The sequence below is a fragment of the Phyllopteryx taeniolatus genome, chromosome 6 (genome assembly GCF_024500385.1).
Source record: "Phyllopteryx taeniolatus isolate TA_2022b chromosome 6, UOR_Ptae_1.2, whole genome shotgun sequence".
NCBI classification, from domain to species: domain Eukaryota; kingdom Metazoa; phylum Chordata; class Actinopteri; order Syngnathiformes; family Syngnathidae; genus Phyllopteryx; species Phyllopteryx taeniolatus.
The window spans coordinates 32,610,944-32,631,129 of record NC_084507.1 but is presented as its reverse complement, the minus strand read 5'-3'; the positions used below and the strand labels follow the sequence as shown (position 1 = coordinate 32,631,129).

General features: G+C 48.6%; 1 protein-coding gene across 12 annotated transcripts in view; it reads left to right on the top strand.

The window, feature by feature from the left end:
* akap6 (A kinase (PRKA) anchor protein 6) overlaps positions 1-19,415 on the top strand; it is a 77,305-nt gene extending 57,890 nt beyond the window's left edge. For 7 of the 12 annotated variants that reach the window (XM_061777114.1, XM_061777111.1, XM_061777112.1 and 4 more), the window contains 8 exons: positions 2,029-2,214; positions 6,300-6,383; positions 6,465-6,614; positions 8,177-9,052; positions 9,311-10,780; positions 11,448-12,500; positions 13,892-13,960; positions 17,724-19,415. In XM_061777114.1, coding sequence (XP_061633098.1) covers positions 2,029-2,214; positions 6,300-6,383; positions 6,465-6,614; positions 8,177-9,052; positions 9,311-10,780; positions 11,448-12,500; positions 13,892-13,960; positions 17,724-17,765 — 3,930 coding nt within the window. In that variant the 3' untranslated portion in view covers positions 17,766-19,415. The remainder of the gene's footprint in view (positions 1-2,028; positions 2,215-6,299; positions 6,384-6,464; positions 6,615-8,176; positions 9,053-9,310; positions 10,781-11,447; positions 12,501-13,891; positions 13,961-17,723) is intronic. The other 5 variants (XM_061777120.1, XM_061777116.1, XM_061777118.1 and 2 more) reach the window with 4 other exon arrangements.
* Positions 19,416-20,186: the final 771 nt, after the last annotated feature.

Sequence of the window (20,186 nt, the reverse complement as noted above, 5' to 3'; positions counted from 1 at the left end):
ACAATACAACGTAAGACCACGATGATGACATTCGAACAAACAACAATACCAAGTATACATATTACATTTTATTTTTAGTTGGCCGATTTATGGGTTACCAGAATTGTATTATTCTGCCAAATATAAACTATTGTACTTCCAACAAAAGCACAGTTAAAGAGTTAATACAAATGTATTGTACTTAAACATTCGGCAGAACTGGACTGTATTCTGCATGAGAAAGAAAAGAATCCCAAAACAAAAGTACTGTGCTGGATTTAAAACAACAACAAGTTCCAAGTGCATCGCTACAAGCTTCATTGTATGGAATATGTTCGATTGTATTATGTTGGGAATTGTATTTCATTCAGTGATTCTTTCCCATTCCACTAGAGGGTGCTCATGTACCTATCACCCTTTGAGAAGCGTTGAAAATTGAAAACTCTCATTTACAGTGGGTACGGAAAGTTATAGATATATATATATATATATATATATATATGCAGTGGGTACGGAAAGTATTCAGACCCCCTTCAAAAGTTTCACTCTTTTTTTTTATATTGCAGCCATTGCTCAAATCATTGTTCATTTTCTTCCTCATGAATGTACACACCGCAACCCATATTGACAGAAAAAAATGTCCATTTCTTCTGCTCATCCTTGAGATGGTTCTCCACCTTCATTGGCGTCCAGCTGTGTTTGATGATACTGATTGGACTAGATGAGGTCTATAGAAGACCTTACAGCTCACCGTGCATGTGAGAGCAAATGAGAATCATGAGGTCAAAGGAACTGCCTGAAGAGCTTAGAGACAGAATCGTGGCAAGGCACAGATCTGGCCAAGGTTACAAAAAAAAATTCTGCTGCACTTCAGGTTCCTAAGAGCACAGTGGCCTCCATAATCCTCCATAATGGAAGACGTTTGGGACGACCGGAACCCTTCCGAGAGCTGGCCGTCCGGCCGAACTGAGCAATCGGGGGGAGAAGAGCCTTGGTGAGAGAGGTCAAGAAGACCCCAAAGATCACTCTGGCTGAGCTCCAGAGATGCAGTCGGGAGATGGGAGAAAGTTCTAGAAAGTCAAGCATCACTGCAGCCCTCCACCGGTCGGGGCTTTGTGGCAGAGTGGCCCGACGGAAGGAAGCCTCTCCTCAGTGCGAGACACACGAAAACCCGCATGGGGTTTGCTAAAAAAATACCTGAAGGACTCCAAGAAGGCGAGCAATAAGAGTCTCTGCTCTGATGACACCAAGATCGAACTTTTTGGCCTCAATTCTAAGCGGCATGTGTGGAGAAAAGCAGGCACTGGTCATCACCCGTCCAGTCCAGTCCCAACAGTGAAGCACGGTGGTGGCGGCATCCTGCCGTGGGGGAGGTTTTCAGCCGCAGGGACGGGACGACCGGTTGCAATCGAAGGAGAGATGAATGCGGCCAAGTACGGGGATATCCTGGACCAAAACCTTCTCCACAGTGCTCAGGACCTCAGACTGGGCCCAAGGTTCACCTTCCAACAAGACAATGACTCTAAGCACACAGCTAAAATAACCAAGGAGTGGCTTCAGAACAACTCGGTGACTGTTCTTGAATGGCCCAGACCAGAGCCCGGACTTAAACCCAATTGAGCATCTCTGGAAAGCCCTGAAAATGGCTGCCCACCAACATTCACCATCCAACCTGACAGAACTGCAGAGGATCCCCAAAACTTGTTGCCTCATTCCCAAAAAGACTCGTGGCCGTATGAGCTCGAAAGGGGCTTCCACTAAATACTCGCCAAAGGCTCTGAAGAATATTCACGGCGGTGTGATATTATTTCAGTTTTTCTTTTTGCAAAAATGTTTTTCTCTCTCAATATGAGGTGCTGCGTGTACATTAATGAGGAATGATTTGAGCAAATGGCTGCAATAAAACAAAGAGTGAAACATTGAAGGGGGTCTGAATACTTTCCGTAGCCGATGTATCTCAATGGGCAACAAAATGGAGATGTCCGCTTTTGCGTCAGTTGACGGGACGATCGACGGGCTGCGTTGTCACCGTCTCCGCTCCGCTCGCAGAACCTTCTCTCCGGACACTCCCCCGCCGCGGCGCCGGCGCCGGCGGACTGGGCCGTCCCGGAGCGGCTGCGGGCCAGCGTGGAGGAGCTGAAGGCGTGGCTGCGACACACCGAGCTGCTCATCTTCAACTCGTGCCTGCGACCAAGACAAGATGACGACGCCCACCAGCAGCTGGACAGCTTCAAGGTGGGCGGGCCTTCCTCACTGCTCTCCCTATATGGGCATGTCCCAGTCTGTCCTTCCTTGGTTCCTGCTTTCATTCCTTGCCTCATTTCCTTCCGTTCCATATGGTTCCCACTCCTTACATGGTCGTCCCGGTTGGCCCTCCTTCTGTGGTCGTGCCTTATATGGTCATACACGCTACACGTGATCTAAGTTAAGCGTCCTCCACGTTCGTTTCTCGTCCCCTTCAAACGGGTCCACCGTATTTGACATTTTGGATGGCGTTGAGGCGCTCACAAAGTTGGACATGACAGACGAACTTTAATGTTGCGAACTGGTAAACAATAACAAATAAATAAAGTGACGCGGTGGCGACGGCGTGCTGCGGATCGCCTTAACGAAGGCAAAGTACGTATGGAGGCAGGAAGGCAGGAAGGAAGGAAGGAACGAACGACGCCGCGGGACGCTGACGGGATTTTAATCAGCGTTCGTCACACGCCGAACAGCTAGCACCGCTGATTAGCCTAGCGATGCCACACACGTGCGCGCCCACACACACACGAACTGTCTGCTAAAGTGAATGTATGCAAACGAGTGTGACATACGTGCAGGCACGCACATAAATTAACACAAAGAAACCCAATGATCAACAAACACACACACACACACAAACAAACATTCTTTGTCAACAAGTTGGTAACACACACACACATCATAAAATCTTGCAATTTTGTTTCATCTTTTAAAGTGACACACGCACACACAAGATCTTTTCTACGCTCGTATCCGGTGTGCACTCCTTATGTGGTCGGACCCTTGGTGAGGTTTGGTGAAGGCCCCTGAGGGAGGAAGGAAGGAAGGAAGGAAGGAAGGAAGGAAGAATGGATGTAAATGAAAACTCGAAGGAAGGGTAGTCAAGAAGGAAAGTGGACTACATGAAGGAAGCAAGGACAGAAGAAAGGAGGGAGGAAATGAATGAAGGAAGGAAGGAAAGTGGCTTGATCTTGATGAAGCTCATTGCTGCAAGGTAGCCAATCAGAGTGCGGTGTGGGCGGTGTCTGTGGCTTGTAAACCGGGCATTCAACTTCAACTTGTTTTTTTTTCCAGGACCAACTCCAAACCCTCTTCGCCCCTCCCCCGCTGCTCGCTTGTAATTGAATTAGCGCCGCGCCCCTCCGGCAGCCATCGCGGGACTCTCCGTTGTCCGCCGAGCAGGGCGGGGGCTGTGGGCTGGTGGGGGGCGCACTCCCAAAACGAACAGACTCCCGCACGCACACGTAGAGCGCGTCGTTTGGGAAGGTTCAAATGGGCTTCTCCAGCAGGAAGCGTGACGGCAAACACTGTGTGTGCGTGCGCATATGTGTGTGTGTCATTTCCTCTTTCCTCCTTTCCTTTCTTTTTTTCCTTCCTTTCCTCCATCAATCTTTTCTTGCTTCCTTCAATTCCTTTTTTGTTTCCTCCTTTCTTTCGTCATTCTTTCATTTTTCCTTTCGTTCCTCGATATCCTTTCTTCTTCTTCTTTGTGGCTGAGTCCTTGCTGTCCTCTTGAGGTCATCTTTGTAGGCCGCCCACTCCTGGGAAGGTTCACCGCTGTTCCATGTTTTCTCCACGTGAGGATAATGGCACTCGCTGTGGTTCGTTGGAGTCCTCAAGCTCTCCAGACTGATAGATGTCAATGACTTTATTTCTCCGGAATTTCTTCGCATCGTGTCATTTTGTTGCAGCGTTTTTAGATCTTTTGTCCGACTTGATTTTTTTGTCAGGACAGATTCTGTTGAAGTGATTAGGGTTCGAGATTTTTATTGAAGCACGTGTATTTAAAGCAGTCACATAGCTTAGCCATTGGCCCACTAGCTTAATGCTAAAGCTAACAGATAATGCGAAATGCATTCCTAACCCGTCAACAATGTCACCATGACCAAGCGTGATCAAATGTGAAACTTTCAAACATTTGCCAGCTTTTTGGAATATTTATTTGCGATAACTTTGTGCTGTACTGGGCGTTTTAGGCCATGAAAAAAAATACAAAATACAATTATTTAGTACCGTGCAGTAATATGGGTCCATATGGCCTCGGGAAAAAAAAGTGCTTCAATGTAACCGACAATCGGCTAATAAATCAAATTATTATGAGCGTCAATTATTTGTGGATTATCACAGGGTCCACGGCCCATTATTACCGAGTGCTATTTGATTCATTGACTTGATTAAAACACACATTACAATAATCGGGGTTTTTTTTTTTTTGCCTGTTAGTTTTTTTTGGGGGGGGGGGTCTACTCCTCGTCTTCCTCGTACGTGACGAATTCTTCCGTCTCCGGCCGGCGTTAATTCGACTCTTGGTGCTTTTCTCACGATGTCGTCTGCCGGCGAGGCGTCACGCCGACCGTTTTGATGTTGTTTAGAGAGCCTTCGCCCTCACCGAGTGCGCACGCACGCACGCACGCACGCACGCTGCACGCTTGTCGTCTTGATGTCGTGCGCTGCATTGTGCATCCTATCCGCTGTTTAGACGAGCGGGCCAGCAGCAAATATGCTAAACTGCAGAGAGCCAGGCAGGGGACCAAAACACAACGTGCGTGCGTGCGCGTGCGTGCAAAGAGAGGGAGGAATCCCATTTCATTGTCATCGTGTTTAATATTTATTGGAAAAATGTAAAGGAAATGTTTCTCGGCGAGCCACCGGGATTTGCATAAATTGTTTGCATCGGGTTCGATATGTGTGCGGGGACGCAATCGCACACTCGTACATTGACTCACTCACTCATACAAACATATGAACACGCTCGCTCACTCACAAAGATGCGCGCACACGCCCGTTGGTTGACCTTTGAACTTCCCCGCTGGTTGTTAAGTGGAACATTGAGCACGCTGACTGCGTGTGTGTCATCTTCAAGAGCAAAAGTCCAATTGGTGGCCCTCAAGGACAATTGGCACACGCACCAAGTGGAGCCGTGCCGCATCCTGCTGTGCGAGCAAACAATCTCCAAAATAGGAAATATGGCAATGAATTTCACTTTCATAAAAGTCGCCGACAGAATTCCGAATTTTGTCTTGTGTTTTGCGTTTGATGTCGTTCGGCCGCCGCTGCGGTCAAAGCTCCGAGCGGCAGCGGCGGCGGCGGCGGCCGCCTCCTTTCGCATTTTCGTCGGCGAATTTGCGACGCGGGCGGAGACTTGGCCTCGCGACACCGTCACGTTGACGGAAACCAACAAACCATCGAAACGAAACAAAAACGCAATATAACCGCACTCAACTGTGCCGCGTCCAAGCAATATTGCCCTCAACGGTCCCGTTGCTAACGCGTCAGACTGCGAAGGCGGCGGGCAGATTAGGCCCACATGGCAACGCACAGACGTTGAAATCCGATTGGACGAACAAACTCAAATGTCCACGCGCACGAGCTGGAAGCGATGCGGTCAATAGAAACACCACCCGATGAACAAATGATCAAGAATTGAAGTTGTACATGTCGGTCTTTGTTTCTGATCGGGTTTCAGGCCATGCGGTCCAAAAAAACATATTAAGCTAGCATGAAACAAGTACATCAAGTCAAAGTATATCCAGTAAAATTGTGCACATACGTGAATCAATTAGCTTTGGATTTAGCGTCAATCGAATTTCCATCTGCAGTCCTGAACAAAACGCCGTCGAACAAGACTAAACCTAAAAACGCGAAAACCGGGTCACACCGCAAGTAACACAAAGTCAATCAAATACTGATTCAAGCATACGGTGTCAGGATTTTGAAAGGTACAATGTAAAAAGTCGATGGAAAGTTGACCGTCTGAGAGCAACAATGTGAACATTCTCATGAATTTTCAAAAGCCAACAACGGCCATTTTCAGTCACAGGATTACGGTAGGATTCAATCCAACTTTCTGTTCTTCCTGAACTTTGAATTTAGTATCACTGATCTTGAGTATCTTCGGCAACAGCATCAAAATGCAACTTAGTTCTTGTTTGAGGAACAACAAAAACGACTCTGGAAAAGAACTTTCCAATTCCTCCCCTGTAACGCGAAATATTTGAGACCCCCCGATATCGACATGACGCGCGGCGTCTCGCGCGCAACGGGACAGTAACGATGCGGCCGTCTGGTGTCCACAGAGCTTGTGTTCGGACGTGCGAGCCCGACGACGCCGAGTCTCCCGGCTTCTGAAACTTTGCCAGAAGCTTCTCCGGCAGAACCAGGTGGGTCCCACCGACAAAGACGGAGAGCCCCTTCCCGTCCTCGTCGTTCGCTCCGACGGCTCAACCATCTTTCGCCCGCAGTCGGGCCCCGAGGCGGAGCGGCGCCGCGACGCCCTGCGGCCGCTGAGCGTCAACCTGGAGCGCAGGTGGGAGGCCGTCGTCATGCAGACGCTGCAGTGGCAGAAGCGACTCAAGAAGGAGCTGGGGGACGGCGAGGTGGGCACGCTTCAGGTGCTCAAACAAAACCATCATGATGATGATTACTCATTTTCGTTTAGATTTTAAGCATCCTCGAAAATTGAGGGGAAAAAAACATTTTCATTATTTATTTTAGTTTATTTTATTATTATTCAGAATAATTGTTTTTGAAACTGATTATATTAATGAGGACATTTTAAAAACTCATTACTATTATTTTTCAAAAATGTGTCGTTTTTTTTATTTTTATTTGTAGTTGTTTCTGTTTTATATTTAAGAGCGTTTTATTCCCAGTAGTGTTGCGTGAAGTCCAACGTTCCCGTGAATTACGAATACAGAAGCTTTCCCAAGAACGAGACGAACCCTCTTTCAACATTCGCCAACATTGGCGCGCACGCAGATGACAAACGCGGGCGTCGGCACGCTGCGACCTCGCCGCTGGGCTCGGAGTCGTTTGACAGGCCAGGCGGGGACGGGGGCGGGTCCCACCGGCCCGGGTCGGCCCTTAGGTCCTCGTCTTCCTCATCTCATCTTCCCATGAGAAACCTTCAATGAAATTGCGGCAACATTTCCAGAAGGCGCCTGTCGCTCCTCCCGAAATTTCCCGCAATGCTCCACAAAACGGCCGTCAAAGCGATCGATCGCACGTAAATAATACAGAAGAAGCTCGGCGGGGGGATTTGTTTGGATGAAGCGGATGGAGGCCCCGCCCCCTTCGTGTCCGGCCAGCGCACTTCGTTGCATCCGCTTTATCCTAAACACACAAATCCATCACACGCACACATCCAACTCATTTATGAGATTAATAGGCTATGAATGACTAATACGCCCCCCCCCCACATTCATATTAACGAGATGAGGAGCAATTTGTATAATTACGTCTGTGCAAGTGAACAATTCCGGCGTCTAAGCACATTTTCTCAGCGCCGCCGCCTTCTGAAGGTTTTTGGGGCGTGTGTACGTCCACTCTGAATTATTCATCACTTTGTTGTTGACATCTTCTGACTTCACTCCGAGGAACACTTTCGGCTTGGGTTTCTTCATCTTCGCAGTCTTCACCTCAAATATCACACAAAATAGTGTTTCAAATGAATGTAATTAACCCATTAGGAAATGAAAAGACCTCAAAAATACACACAGTACATTTAATAGTAATTATTTCAAGGAAAGAATAAATACTTAAAGAATACATGATTCTCACATTTTAATTGATTTAATTATAATAAATGAACCTATTACCTCATGATACATTTGAAAAATGTCAGATGTAAATCTAAATTTTAAAAATCTTTTATTATTTACCAAAATAAATGACCAATTATTGAATGCCATAACTGAAAACAACGTATAAATCCATTTTCAAAAAGGTATTTCAGGACTAAAAACTTGAATTGAAATGAATTGCACGTACAGTAAGTGATGATGTAAGTGCTCGGCGGGCTCGACGGAAGACCGTACGTAGCGTGCCGTATAGAGCCCGCGCGCCATATTTTGCCCATCCCTGGGGGAGGTGTCAGCTGAACTTGATTGACAGGTCCTTGTAAGGGAGCAAGAAACCTTGAAACTGTTTTTTTTTTTTTTTTTTTTGTCTGCAGGTCCCGGGGAACTTTCTGGAAGCGGACCTGGCGGACCTCCAGCGGCCGAACCCCGACCGAGCTCCCCCGACGGCCTCGCCTCCGGACGACTCGTGGGAATGGGACGAGACCGACATGACGGCGGGGGAAGCTCCGGAAGTGCCGGAACCCGACCTGACGCACGACCTCCCCTGCCGCGACTCCAGCCTCCGTCCTCGGAGCGCTCCTCGGGCGCTTCCGGCCGTCTACCAGGCGTACGGCCTCCACGCGGTGGAGTTCCACACGGCCCCGGAGCTTCCCCGCGCATCCTCCGAGGCGACCGCGAGGAAGCGGCAGGTGTTCCGGAAGTGCCTGAGTAAGGACTCCACTTTCTCCTCCATGGAGTCCCTCCCGGACCTCCTGGGCGGGCTGACGCCCGGCGAGCGAGGCGCCGCCCGGCGCTCCGAGAGCGAGAGCGGAATCGCTAGCGACGCGGGAGACGCCGAGATGATTTTGTGCCGTGGAATCCTCGCCAACGAGGACGCGGCCACTGCGATGCCGCTCAAAGAGGACCAAAGAGGGCCCGGAGTCCAAAGAGCCTCGGGAACCACGGAAGAAGTAGACGAGCTCTTTAGCCTCAGGAAAGGAGGTAGCCAGGATCTTGAGATCCCGGAGAAGGATCAGGAGCAATCGGACCAAAGTGCACCCAAGTTTCTTCTGAGGCACGGTTTGAATAAACTTCCCAGCAGTCCCGTCTTATCTCCGGGGTCTTCTCTGGAGTCCCTCCTGTCTCTGGGCTTGGACCTGTTTCCCTCCAAAGATCACCTCCACCGCAGCGCCTCCCTGGAAAGCGGCCTGTTGGAGCTGGACCTGTGCCGGACCAGAGACGAGGACCGTGATGGTCCACAAGACCAGAAGGTTGGTCAATTGATATTTTTGGGCTTAACACAGTCATTTAAGTTGGCCGAACTTTCAAATATAAATGATTGACATTTATGGCAACAATGTTAGTGAGCTTGTTAGCTTGTTTGTACTTTTCTGTTGAAGTTGGAGTTCACTACAAGGGAAAACGCGTCGGTTTCTTTGTTTTGAAATGCAGGAAAGCCGACTTTCACCCAAGCAAATTGAGTTTTTGCTTGGAAATTTTGAGTGCAACTTTTTTTGTTTCCTTCCCAGTGTGGGGGAGGGCAAGGAGAGCTGTCCTCCGGGGAGCTGAGCAGGAGAACTTTGGATCTCCTCAAGCGTCTGGAGAACATTCAGACTCCCGCGGCCGCCAAGATGACTCGCAGCGTGTCGGACATGACGCTCCGAAGCAGATCTTCTCTCGGCCGGCGCCCGGCTGCTTGGTCTTCGCCGGGCGGCCGACGTCGGCGAGGTTCCCACGAGGCTTTACCGTCGCTCGTCCGGGAGAGCTCGCCGTCGCTCGCCGAGCTGAGCGGCGCCGAAGAGTCCTCCGTGGGTTCCGAAGACCTCCCCGTGCTCCCCGAACGCGGGAACCCCCTTCCGGACCGGGCCTCGGCACGGGGCGGCGAGCGGACCTCCTCCGCGAGGTCCTGCGAGAGGAGCGGCCGCCGAGAGGAGGCGGACGCCGTCAGCTTGAGCATGGTGGTCAACGTCTCCTGCGCCTCCGCCTGCACCGACGACGAGGACGACGGCGACCTCCTGTCCTCCTCCACCCTCACCCTCACCGAGGAGGAGATGGGAGTCCAGGAGGAGGAGGAGGAGGAGAGGCTGACGGACTCCTCGTCCGGGAATGAGGACGAGGCGGCCGTGGAGGAGCCCTACGTGCTGGGCTCGGACTACATGAAGACGGAGCTCCAGGCTTGGATACGACCTCCTCGCGCCTCCTCAGAGACTGAAGTTGGCCTTTGTGATGAACTTCGCTGTGGGACCAAACCGGAGCAGGAACACCTTCTGAACTCGACCGAGCTAGACCAGCAGCTGCAACGGAAGGAGGAGAACGGGAGGGACGTCGCGAGGAGCTTCATCAGCCAGTTTGCCGACGATGTGGAGAACGGGAACGTGGAGCGGAGCGGCTCGAAAGGCAAAGATGAGGACGACCGGCTTCTGCGAGAGGAATCCGGCGTGTTCACCAAGAGAGGAGAAGCTCTCGACAAGAAAGGAGAACCTCACACCAGCAGAGGAGAGCTTCTCAGGGAGTCCTTCACCTTCTCCAAAGTCAAAGAGGACATAAACTCGCCAAATGGGTTTCCCTCTTCGCCGTCCTGTGAGTTCCTGCCGCCCGCCGGCGCCTCCTCCTTAGTGGGCCAGCTGAAGGGGGAGTTACCCTGCCAGAGCGCCTCCCCCACGACCAAGGAGGGGCGGCGGTCCTGCGACAGGAAGGCCATCACCATCCAGGAGAAGCTCAAGTTCTCCTCGCTGGTGACGGAGCAGAGCAGGAGCCAGCTCCGGGACAAACATTCCTGCCTGCCCACCAAAAAGTGGAAAAGTTCTGATGGCGGCTCGTGCCGCCGGCACCTCGTCCCGTCGCCCCCCACGGCCCGCACCGAGCAGGCCGTGCGTGACTTTGTCATGGAGATCCTGGACTTGACTTCAGAGGCCCGCCGGAGCAAAGAGGCTCTCGGACGAGAGCCGACGCCCGACGCCGAGATAAGCCCCGCCTCCTTCAAGCACATCAGACACAAGGTGACGCGCACGCGCACGCACTCATGATGGACAGCTGCTCGAATTCGAGAGGTTATACGACAACTCTACAGAAAATAGAAACTGTATCAAACCAACGATTATTTCGCGTTTAAAAAACGCGCAATAAATACACGAATGATAAAAAAAGACATAAAACTATTGTAAAGTAGTAAATACTATTGAATCAAACAGTAACTAATAAATAATCATCATTCCATCAATAAGAAACAATAAGATTATGCATGATACAAATGATAAACATTAAATCAATAAGAAATGGCCAAAATAAGAACTACTGTATTACAATTATACAGTAAATGAATGTATGTAAAATGAATCAATCAATAATTAAACAAAAACAATATATCGTCAAAGAAATATATCATAAAATAAAAAGAGAAAGATTGTATAAATAAAGCCGTAAACCTATAATGAAATAATAATAATACCTTTATTGTCATGAACATGCATTTGTTCTCTGCATTTTACCCATCACAGTCAACACACGCACACACACGCACACGCACGCCGGAGCAGGGGGGCGGCTGAAGAGCGAACGTTGACTGATTCCAGTAATGAAATCGATGGCTCGGCGGATCGTCGCAAGTTAGCCCGCTGATTTCTTGTCGTGCGCACGCGAACTTTGTGTGATTTGTGTTGGCTTCAGGTGGCGCAACATTCCCATCGGCCCTTGCATCTGTCCCGAGGCGACTTCTACGCCTACTTGTCGCTCTCGTCCCACGACAGCGACTGCGGCGAAGTGGCTCAGCACGCCGATGACGAGAGCGCCGCGCCCGTCGCCGCCGCCCATGCTGATCGCCGTGACGACAACGATGTTTGCACTCTGGACTTCAAGTCACCTGACCGCCCCGTCCCCTCGCCGCCGCCCAGCCCGGACGTCCGTGACGAGGAGACGCTCTTCCCCGCCTGCACCGAGGAGGTGTACCCGGGCCCGCCGCTCTGCTACAACGTGCCGCCCGGCAAGAAAACCCCAAAGATCTTCCAAGCCAACGCTCTGCAACCTTTCCCGAACGAGGAGGCCCGTCTCGCAGACCCCGAGGAGGTCCGGAGTGTCGTGTCCGCCACGCCGGAACCTCCTTACGGCTCCTCCGCTGTCGACTTTCCACCGGCGCAGGAGACGCCCGAGATCTCCGAGGCCGAGGGCCCGCAAACCTCGCAGGGTTCCTGTCTCGAGGGGAAGACACTCGAGGAGGTCCGGAGCGTCGTCTCGGCCGTTCCGGAGTTTCCCTCCGGCTCGTTCTCCGCGGCCGGCGAGGCTTCGGGAGAAGCGAGGCGGGGAGGGGCCTCGCTCCTCGGGGGCTGCGACGTGTCAGGGCAGCGGGAGGAGGCGCCTAGTAATGAGGCTCCTTCTTATCTTAATCCCCGGGCGCGTGTCGCCCCGATAGACTCCTCGCCTGCCCAGTGTTCGGCAGATACTAAAACGCTTCAATCCAATATTGGCGCCGTAATGACCAAGATAAGTGTCGGCGGCTCCGCGACAAATCCCTCAAAAGAGCCGCCCGCCTCCGCCACGCGTATTAATCCCAAAATTAACTACAGGCCGATCAAAGAGGCTGATAGGGCGGCGGCGGCGGCGGCGGCGGGGAGGCGAGGGGCGGCCGACGCTCGCGGCGCCAAACGGCCCGAAGACAGGACGGCGGGGCGCAGGCGATGGGAATTGAAATCGACCGCGCCGACGGCGGCGGTGAAGAAGAAGCAGGTTGGTATGCGGCCATGTGTTAACCTGATCCTCACAAATCTGCTCCAAGTGTTAGTCCAAGCCCAATCGCTCACTCTGCGTGCCAATGTGAGCATCCGTTCAACACGCCAGTCTCGCCTCCCGCACCCTTCACAACGTCCGTTTTTTTGGGCAAAACAATTTACTCCCGTTTGACCATGATTGCGTCATTGTAAACATAGCCACATCCCCGGTTGGAAGAGGGTGTGCACACTTGTGCAAACATGATCTCAGTGGTTCCTTTTTTCTTGTACAGGTCACAATAACGCTGGAAAAAAGTTTTGAAATGATTTAGCTTGGTCTTGTTTTTTTTAATCAACGGGGTTCGAACAGGGCTGTGTAGATGTTTTTGTATGCATCTATAAAACGCAGCGTTTAAAATATGACATTGCCATAGTTTTGAGTTGGAATATGAAATCAAATAAAAAATGTCCTCCTTGCACAGGTCACTTTTTAATTGGGATAAAAAAGCACCGAATTATCCGTGGAGTTGAGCTCTCCAAAGGACATCTCTGTCTTCAATCGGCATGACTTGACGACCCTTTTTGGGATCAAAAGCGTTTTACACACTACCGAGGAGCCGCTCGCAGACACGAAGGAATTCATTACATTTATTACATTGATCCCACACAGGCAACTAATACATGAAAAAAGCAGACAAAGCTAAATGCTAAGCTAAAAGTCCATATAAAGTGAATATCCAGCAAGTCAAAATGTATTCTCGATATGACTTTTCTTCGTCTGCATTGAAGTCATGCTTGCTCTCACTTTGCCCCCAAAATGGGCCCCTCCCCCGAGGTGTTAATGCAAGGTGGGATTTGCAGACGTCTCACTTTCAGGTCCAGGGAACAACATCAGCCTAATTACCATCAGTCGCATTTGATTAGGATTCATCAGCCTTGAATTAGCGCATTTGTGCTCTTTCCCCCCCCCCGCTTTTCTATTTCCTCATGCAAATCAGCGCGCAGCCTTGCTAGCGCTGCGCTTGAGCCACTTTTCGCACTTTTGCCTCTTTGTGGGCTTCCGCCCCGCACTGCATAGCAATGAGCCCATCCTGAAAGCGGCGCTACTTGCCCGTCATGCTTTGTGCTTTCACTTGCTCTTTTTCACCACAAAGAAACAGAAAAAGCCCGTTAGATTCATCCTAATAAACTCCCAAAGTAGTCCCAAAGGAATCCGAAATCCTCCCCAAATAATCCCGATAGTCTCAAAATATCCCAATCATTGTTGTCCCAAATAATCCCAGTATAGTCCCAAAGTAATCCTCATGCAAATACTTATTAAATGTTTTAAATGTATATTCTCATTATGTGGAACATTCATTTTCTATAATAATGAAGAAATGGATTCATTTTTTTCTCTCTCTCCGGCAGGTCAGCGCTGTCAATCGAGACGCCAAGGCCGCACAGGGGCGGAGCCAAGTCTCGGTCCGGCCAATCAGAGTAGGTTGCAAACAAATATGGATTCATACGTATTAATATTCGGCCGCCCGCGTTCTGCAACGGGGAGGGAGTGGTCGCCAGTCAATGTCACGGCACGAGGCGTCCGATCGGTTCGCTCGATTTTGGCCCTGAAGTCCATGTTGGTAATTACACTGTTATTATACACAAGTAAGTACATTTTAAACACATACAAACAAACCAGAAAACTGGGCAACAAAGAATACGTGTGCGTTATGTCTGTGTGTGCGCACGTACGTGTGTGTCTGCTGGTGGCTGGCCTATGGGCGCCTCCAGGGCTAAGCAAACCTCAGTGCCCCCATACTCTGCGCGCGCGCACGCACACACACACGCACGCACGCGCGTACCCCTCAGGGCAGGGCTCGCGAGTCCTGTAGATGCGCTGACAGCCCAACAGCTGCAGGTTGTTGTTTCACACACACACACACACACACACTCTCGTGGACAAAGCTGCATACATACTGGCATGACAAAACACACACACACACACACACGTGCACACATGATATCACGGATGCATGCAGCTGGTACTGACCCCCATCGGGTGTTCCAGTCTAGCCCACCTGTTCACACACACACACACACACACACACACACACAGGCTCAATTAAGGCAATCATGAATGCGCCTCATGATGTGCTCTGTGACCCAGACAGCAGAAGGTCCACAAGTGGGCGCGTGTGTGTGTGTGTGTGCGTGTGCGCGTGTATGTGTGTGTTCAGGTTTCATCATCCACTGATACTCAGAAAGTTTCATACTCACAAAAGAACAAAAACAGCACACACACAGAGCAGAGAGGAGATTGAGGTTCACGAGCATAATGCTAACACACAATACAAAACGCCATCAGTGGGCTCACGAAACTAGCATCAACGTTGCGCTAGTTAGAACAACATGTGCAACAGACAACAGCTCACTGAACTTAGTTGTGACTGTCCTTTAGTGTGTGTGTGTGTGTGTGTGTTTTATGTTTGTATTATACTGCCCCCTGGTGGCCAAGGCGGGCACATCCACCAGAAAGAGTAGCGCAATGTCTATTGAGTTAAAATATGAGCTGAAACTGTTTAATTTTATTTGATTCTGTTACTGTATGACTATGTTTTATTGAGTAAAATATCAGAGAGTGCCGATTTTCTTACGTAAATTACGTTATCAAATTTTTTGGGGGGAGGCAGAAACGGATTGATGGCATTTGCATTCATTTCAATGAAGAAAGATGATTTGAGTTTGAAAAAAAATTGAGCTCCTCAGGGATCTCGTTTGATGTGCGTCCCACGTCCGACACGCGCAAAAATGATCGGGGACGCAAAAAGAATCTGCGTCCACTGCCGCACAACACTGCTTACGGTGGCTACGGAAAGTATTACAATTTTCACTCTTTTTATATATTGCAGCCATTTGCTAAAATCATTTAAGGTAATTTTTTTTCCTCATGAATGTACACACAGCAAGCAACCCATATTGACCCAAAAATGGAATTCTTGAAATTTTTGCAGATTTATTCAAAAAGAAAGCTGAAATATCACACAGGCCCTTCGCTCAGTATTTAGTAGCCTTTAGTAGTCTTTTGGGGAACGATGCAACAGTTTTTCACACCTGGATTTGGGGATCCTCCTTTGATTGAAAAGGGCGGGAGGAGTGTCCCGACAAGGGAACCATAAGTGGGGGGGGGAACAGTCGCGTGCCATGAGAGGGGAGCCCCAACACCATGCAGTCATCCAGCCCGGGGGGGCCCGGCCTCAGGAGCACCGCCCTGCGGCTAAGTGAGAGGCCACCTCCGCCCCCCCCCCCCCCCCCCCCCCCCCCCCCCGGTACTATGACTGCCAGGTGGTCGGGCCCATCAGGCCGGACAACCACCCACCAAGAGGGCCGCCCCACCCAGACCCCGGGACCCCCCACACACACACACACACATTCCCGCCAGCACCCGCTACCTATGCACAATGTGAATTCAACAAATAAAAACCGCAATTAGTTGTACGTTATTCAGTGAAAGGTCTTATTTGCTCTAGTGGATTCAAAATTGCAACCCAAAATATAGTTTATCCAAATAATCCATTGTTTGACAGAATTTGCAGTAAGATACTGGAGTACGAAAATGTTTGTGAGCCGCAGCCCAACATTCAAGCCCCCCATTATTTTCTCATATTTGTATTGTTTCATAAAATCCTTGCTTCGGGTCCCTGTGCGATTAAGCTGCAAAAAGTTGCTCCTCAAAGACCCCAAAATATTCTGAGCTTTGTGTGTGTGTTGCTCAAGTGCTTCAGCGAATCATTATCCACTCAAAGTGTGAGTCCTGCCTTGGTGCTAGCCAATCAGAAAAAGAGAAGGGCGAGTTATCGGTTTTCCCGGACCGGACTCGATCCATTTTCATTGTTGTGGTAACACCGGACCGGCCTTGGCTCTGTAGACGTAAACAACTGGCACATTTCAGGGAAAGTTATCTATTTATTGCGTTCGCTAGCCCGCGAGCTAACTAGCTAGTGTGCTACGGAGCTAAGCGGCTCACTCTGGCTCGCTCGATTGTTGTGACATCGTTTAAAACAGAGTCAGGACCCAGAAGCAGTCCCAAAGGGACCCACGCCGTCGCCAAAAAAGATCCAAGATTAGGATTCAACACAAACGGGGTGCTTTTATTTGAAGCGGCGCAACATATTTCAGGCTTTACGGTAGCGATGAATCGGACCGACCGATCACATGAGAGTTTCGCCACCGTTTCAGCCGATCAAATCTGCATCGCAGGCGGTTATTGCTGAAATCACCGACTGCGCACAAACCAGACAGAGACAAGGGGAGTGAGCGGGAGCGAGAGAGAGAGAGAGAGAGAGAGTAAGCGGAGTTCAAGATGGAGAAAGATCAGAAAATGACCGACAAGATTTGGAACAAACGGTGCTTCAAATGGAACCGGCAGAGTCGGTTTTTGTTTGTACTTCTCACTGGGAGGTTCCCAACGGGAGCTCTTATTAAACGCGCATATAATATGTGAAGTGCCAATATGAACCACAAGAAAAGTTTGGAACTAACATCGCCTCTAAAACAGTTGAGTTAAGATTTGTTCAATTCAAATCTGTAAAGTTGGTTGAGACTTGACTGTTTTGTCAAGATGCCAAACAGAAAAGGGGAAACTCCAACTTGATTTGTCTGAAGTTAAGCACTTGATTTGAATGCGCTTTCTCTTTTTGACTTGCTCTTGTTGCAAAGTGCAACCCTAACCCTTTTATTGAGTAAAGGAGAGAACATTCCACAGTTATTTTGTGAGATGTGTACAATTCTCCATTATGCCCTCATATCATTATATCAGTGGCATCACCAACACTATTGTTTGTTTACCTTGAAGGTTTTTGGCAAAATCTATTGTTCTAAAAGAAATTGCTATGGTGGCAGGCCTAAACACAAATCATATTTATAGAGCGAGCCAGCGCAATAGATCACACAAAAATATTGTACAAACAGTATAAAAAATTGAAGAGTAACAACTGTAATAAAAATCTGCAATATAGCAGGACCGTGACGCAAGAACCCCGATGTGGCGGACCATTACTGCATCGGTATTCTGTGATGCTAATTTGCAGGGACTCATTGTTCCAGGGCTGGGACTCATTGTTTCCATGACTTGTGATCCCGGGACTCACGTGGTCTCAAGTTCAAATGATCTATGCCACTCACAAGCCAACGCGGCACTGTACTCGATTCCGCGTCGGTGTCCACACGTGATTCCGCAATCTTGTTTTGTCGTCCCGAGCAGACTGGACCCGCGAGAGCTGCAACTTTGATGTGTGACTGCTGAACGACAACTTCAAGAGGAAAATGGGAACAGAAGAAAGAAACGGAGAAGAAAGCGGGAGCACGAGCAAGTTGAAGGAGAAGGTTTGAGGAGAAGATCCGAGCTTGAACGTCACAACCAGCAAGCTGACAAACGGATACCCCGCTCACTTGTGGTTTTTTTAGTTTGTTTGTTTTGGGGGGCGGGGTTGGAACAACATTTCCCGAATAGCGGGGGTCTACCGCAATTGCCATGGATTTTTTTTTTTTTTTTTTATGAATAAGTTAAAAAAAAAAAAAAAAAAGCGCAAGCAAGCAGGAAATGGGGGGGAAATGTACATCAAATAAGCGGGGCTTCGCGCAAATAACGGGGCATTGGTTCCCAGAAAATCCGTAAAAAGGTGACTACGCAAAGGCCAAACCGCAAATAAGCGGGGGGCGGCCCGCTATTCGTGGGGTACCCGGCCCCACTGCGAACAGCAAAAATGCCGAAATAATTAACACTCATTGTAATTACTTTTCCTGGGGGGGGGGGGAACAGGAATAAACAGAGGGATCCAGTCAAAAAAACACAAATAAGCGGCGATGTTTGTGAATACCGTGGCAAATATCTCCGAATAATTAACGCGAATAAAAAAAAAATTTAAATACAGAAATAAAGGGATAACTGTGGGATCAGATCCAAAAAGGTGCGAATAAGCGAGAGGTTGCATGCATAACACGGCCCCATAAAGAAGTCCAAAAAAAAACGGATTAAGTGGGATTTTCCGCAAATAATAGGAGATAGCAGAAATCTGCCAATAATCAAATGACCATGAAAAAAAGGTGTCGTTGTTCCCCTGAAATCATACAAATGAGTGATTGAGGAAAAACAAAACAAAAACATGACTAAGCGGGTGTTTCCGCGATTAACGCAGGTTAGGTTTTAATAATTAATGAGAATTATGATTGTCGTGAAGATAGCTTTTTTTGTTTTTGTTTTTGTTTTTTTTTAAATCCTGAAAGGGAAAGAAAGAAATACAGTGAATAAGCGAATAACGGGGCAAAGTCCCCCCCAAAAATCCACAAATGGCGAACGGCGACTATGCGATGAACGCGGATCCATTCGGGGAAATGAACGGCCGAGTCACACCTACCACTTGTTTGCTACCAACAGTGAGCGGATGTTCGAAAACCGAGACAAAATTTAAACGGAAAAAGTCAGCGAAACCTGAATCGAACGAAAACGCAAGTTTCACGCTTCGATTGCTGAATGGCGAATAAGGTTTGAGTTTATTTGTGCCTTGTTTAAGATGACATCTTCTACCTTTTTAGCCGTCACGATGATGATGATGATGATGCTGATGATGATGATGAGGCCCAACTTGTGTACATTTGTAAAGGCGGAATGCTACTCGTGTGTGCGTTTGTGTGTTCTCGTGTGCGTGTGTTTGTTGCTGCATGTTTCCACACTGGGAGATCATAAAACTCCCGCCAGCCAGCTGACGAATAAACGTTATTAATCGGCCGATTTTTTTGGGGGGGTCTTTTTTTGACCCGTGAAAAGAATGTCAATTTGCTCTAATTGAGAGGAGGAAGAATCTGATGTTGTTGTTGAAATGTCTGGTGGCATCTCATCTGCGGAGAGGCATGCTTGGCTACACGAGGAAATGAATAAAAATCAAAATGATCCTCATTTGACGTGTGTCTTTCTTGTGCCACCTCATCAGGGAACACACATGCTATAAACAAACAAACAAACAAAAAACACAGACGCTATGGTAGGCTAATATTCAATAAAAATACTGGTTTAGTCCTTACTGGTAATGAGTTTTAATTTTAAAAAATATAATGATTTTGATTCTGGTATTCTTCTCTGACCCTTTTGGACACGCTAGGCTAAGCTAATATTTAATAGAAATAATTATTATTTTTGACCCTTTTCAACCCACTAGTAAACTACGCAAAGCTAAACTATGCTAATCCTTTTTTATTTATAATTTTGAATTAATTTTTTGGATTTGGTCTTTTTTGCGTTGCCTCATCGTGGCAATATCATGCTAGACTAATGACTGTTTAAGTTACTATTCATTTAATTTGAATCATGCTATGCTAATGCTAACATACCATAAGCTATAGTGAGATTTATGTTGAGCTTGGCTAGGCTAATAATTCCAGTAACTATGATTCAGTTTTGCACATTTTTCTTTGGCACCACTTTGTGGAATCATCATGCTAGGCTAGGTGAGGCCAGTGAACAGCAAAGTCCTACTTGATGATCACATCATCAAATGTATTTCAGCCATCATGTTCTAATTGTGTGTGCCTACAAAAAGAAAGTCGTTACATTTTCAAAAAAAGAATCAAAGTGGAGTATTTTTTGTCGAAGTGAGGAGATGGCGCGAGAAAGAGGATGAAAACAAGACGAGAGCTCGGCTTCCCGGGTGAGTAACGCGAGGAGTCAGCA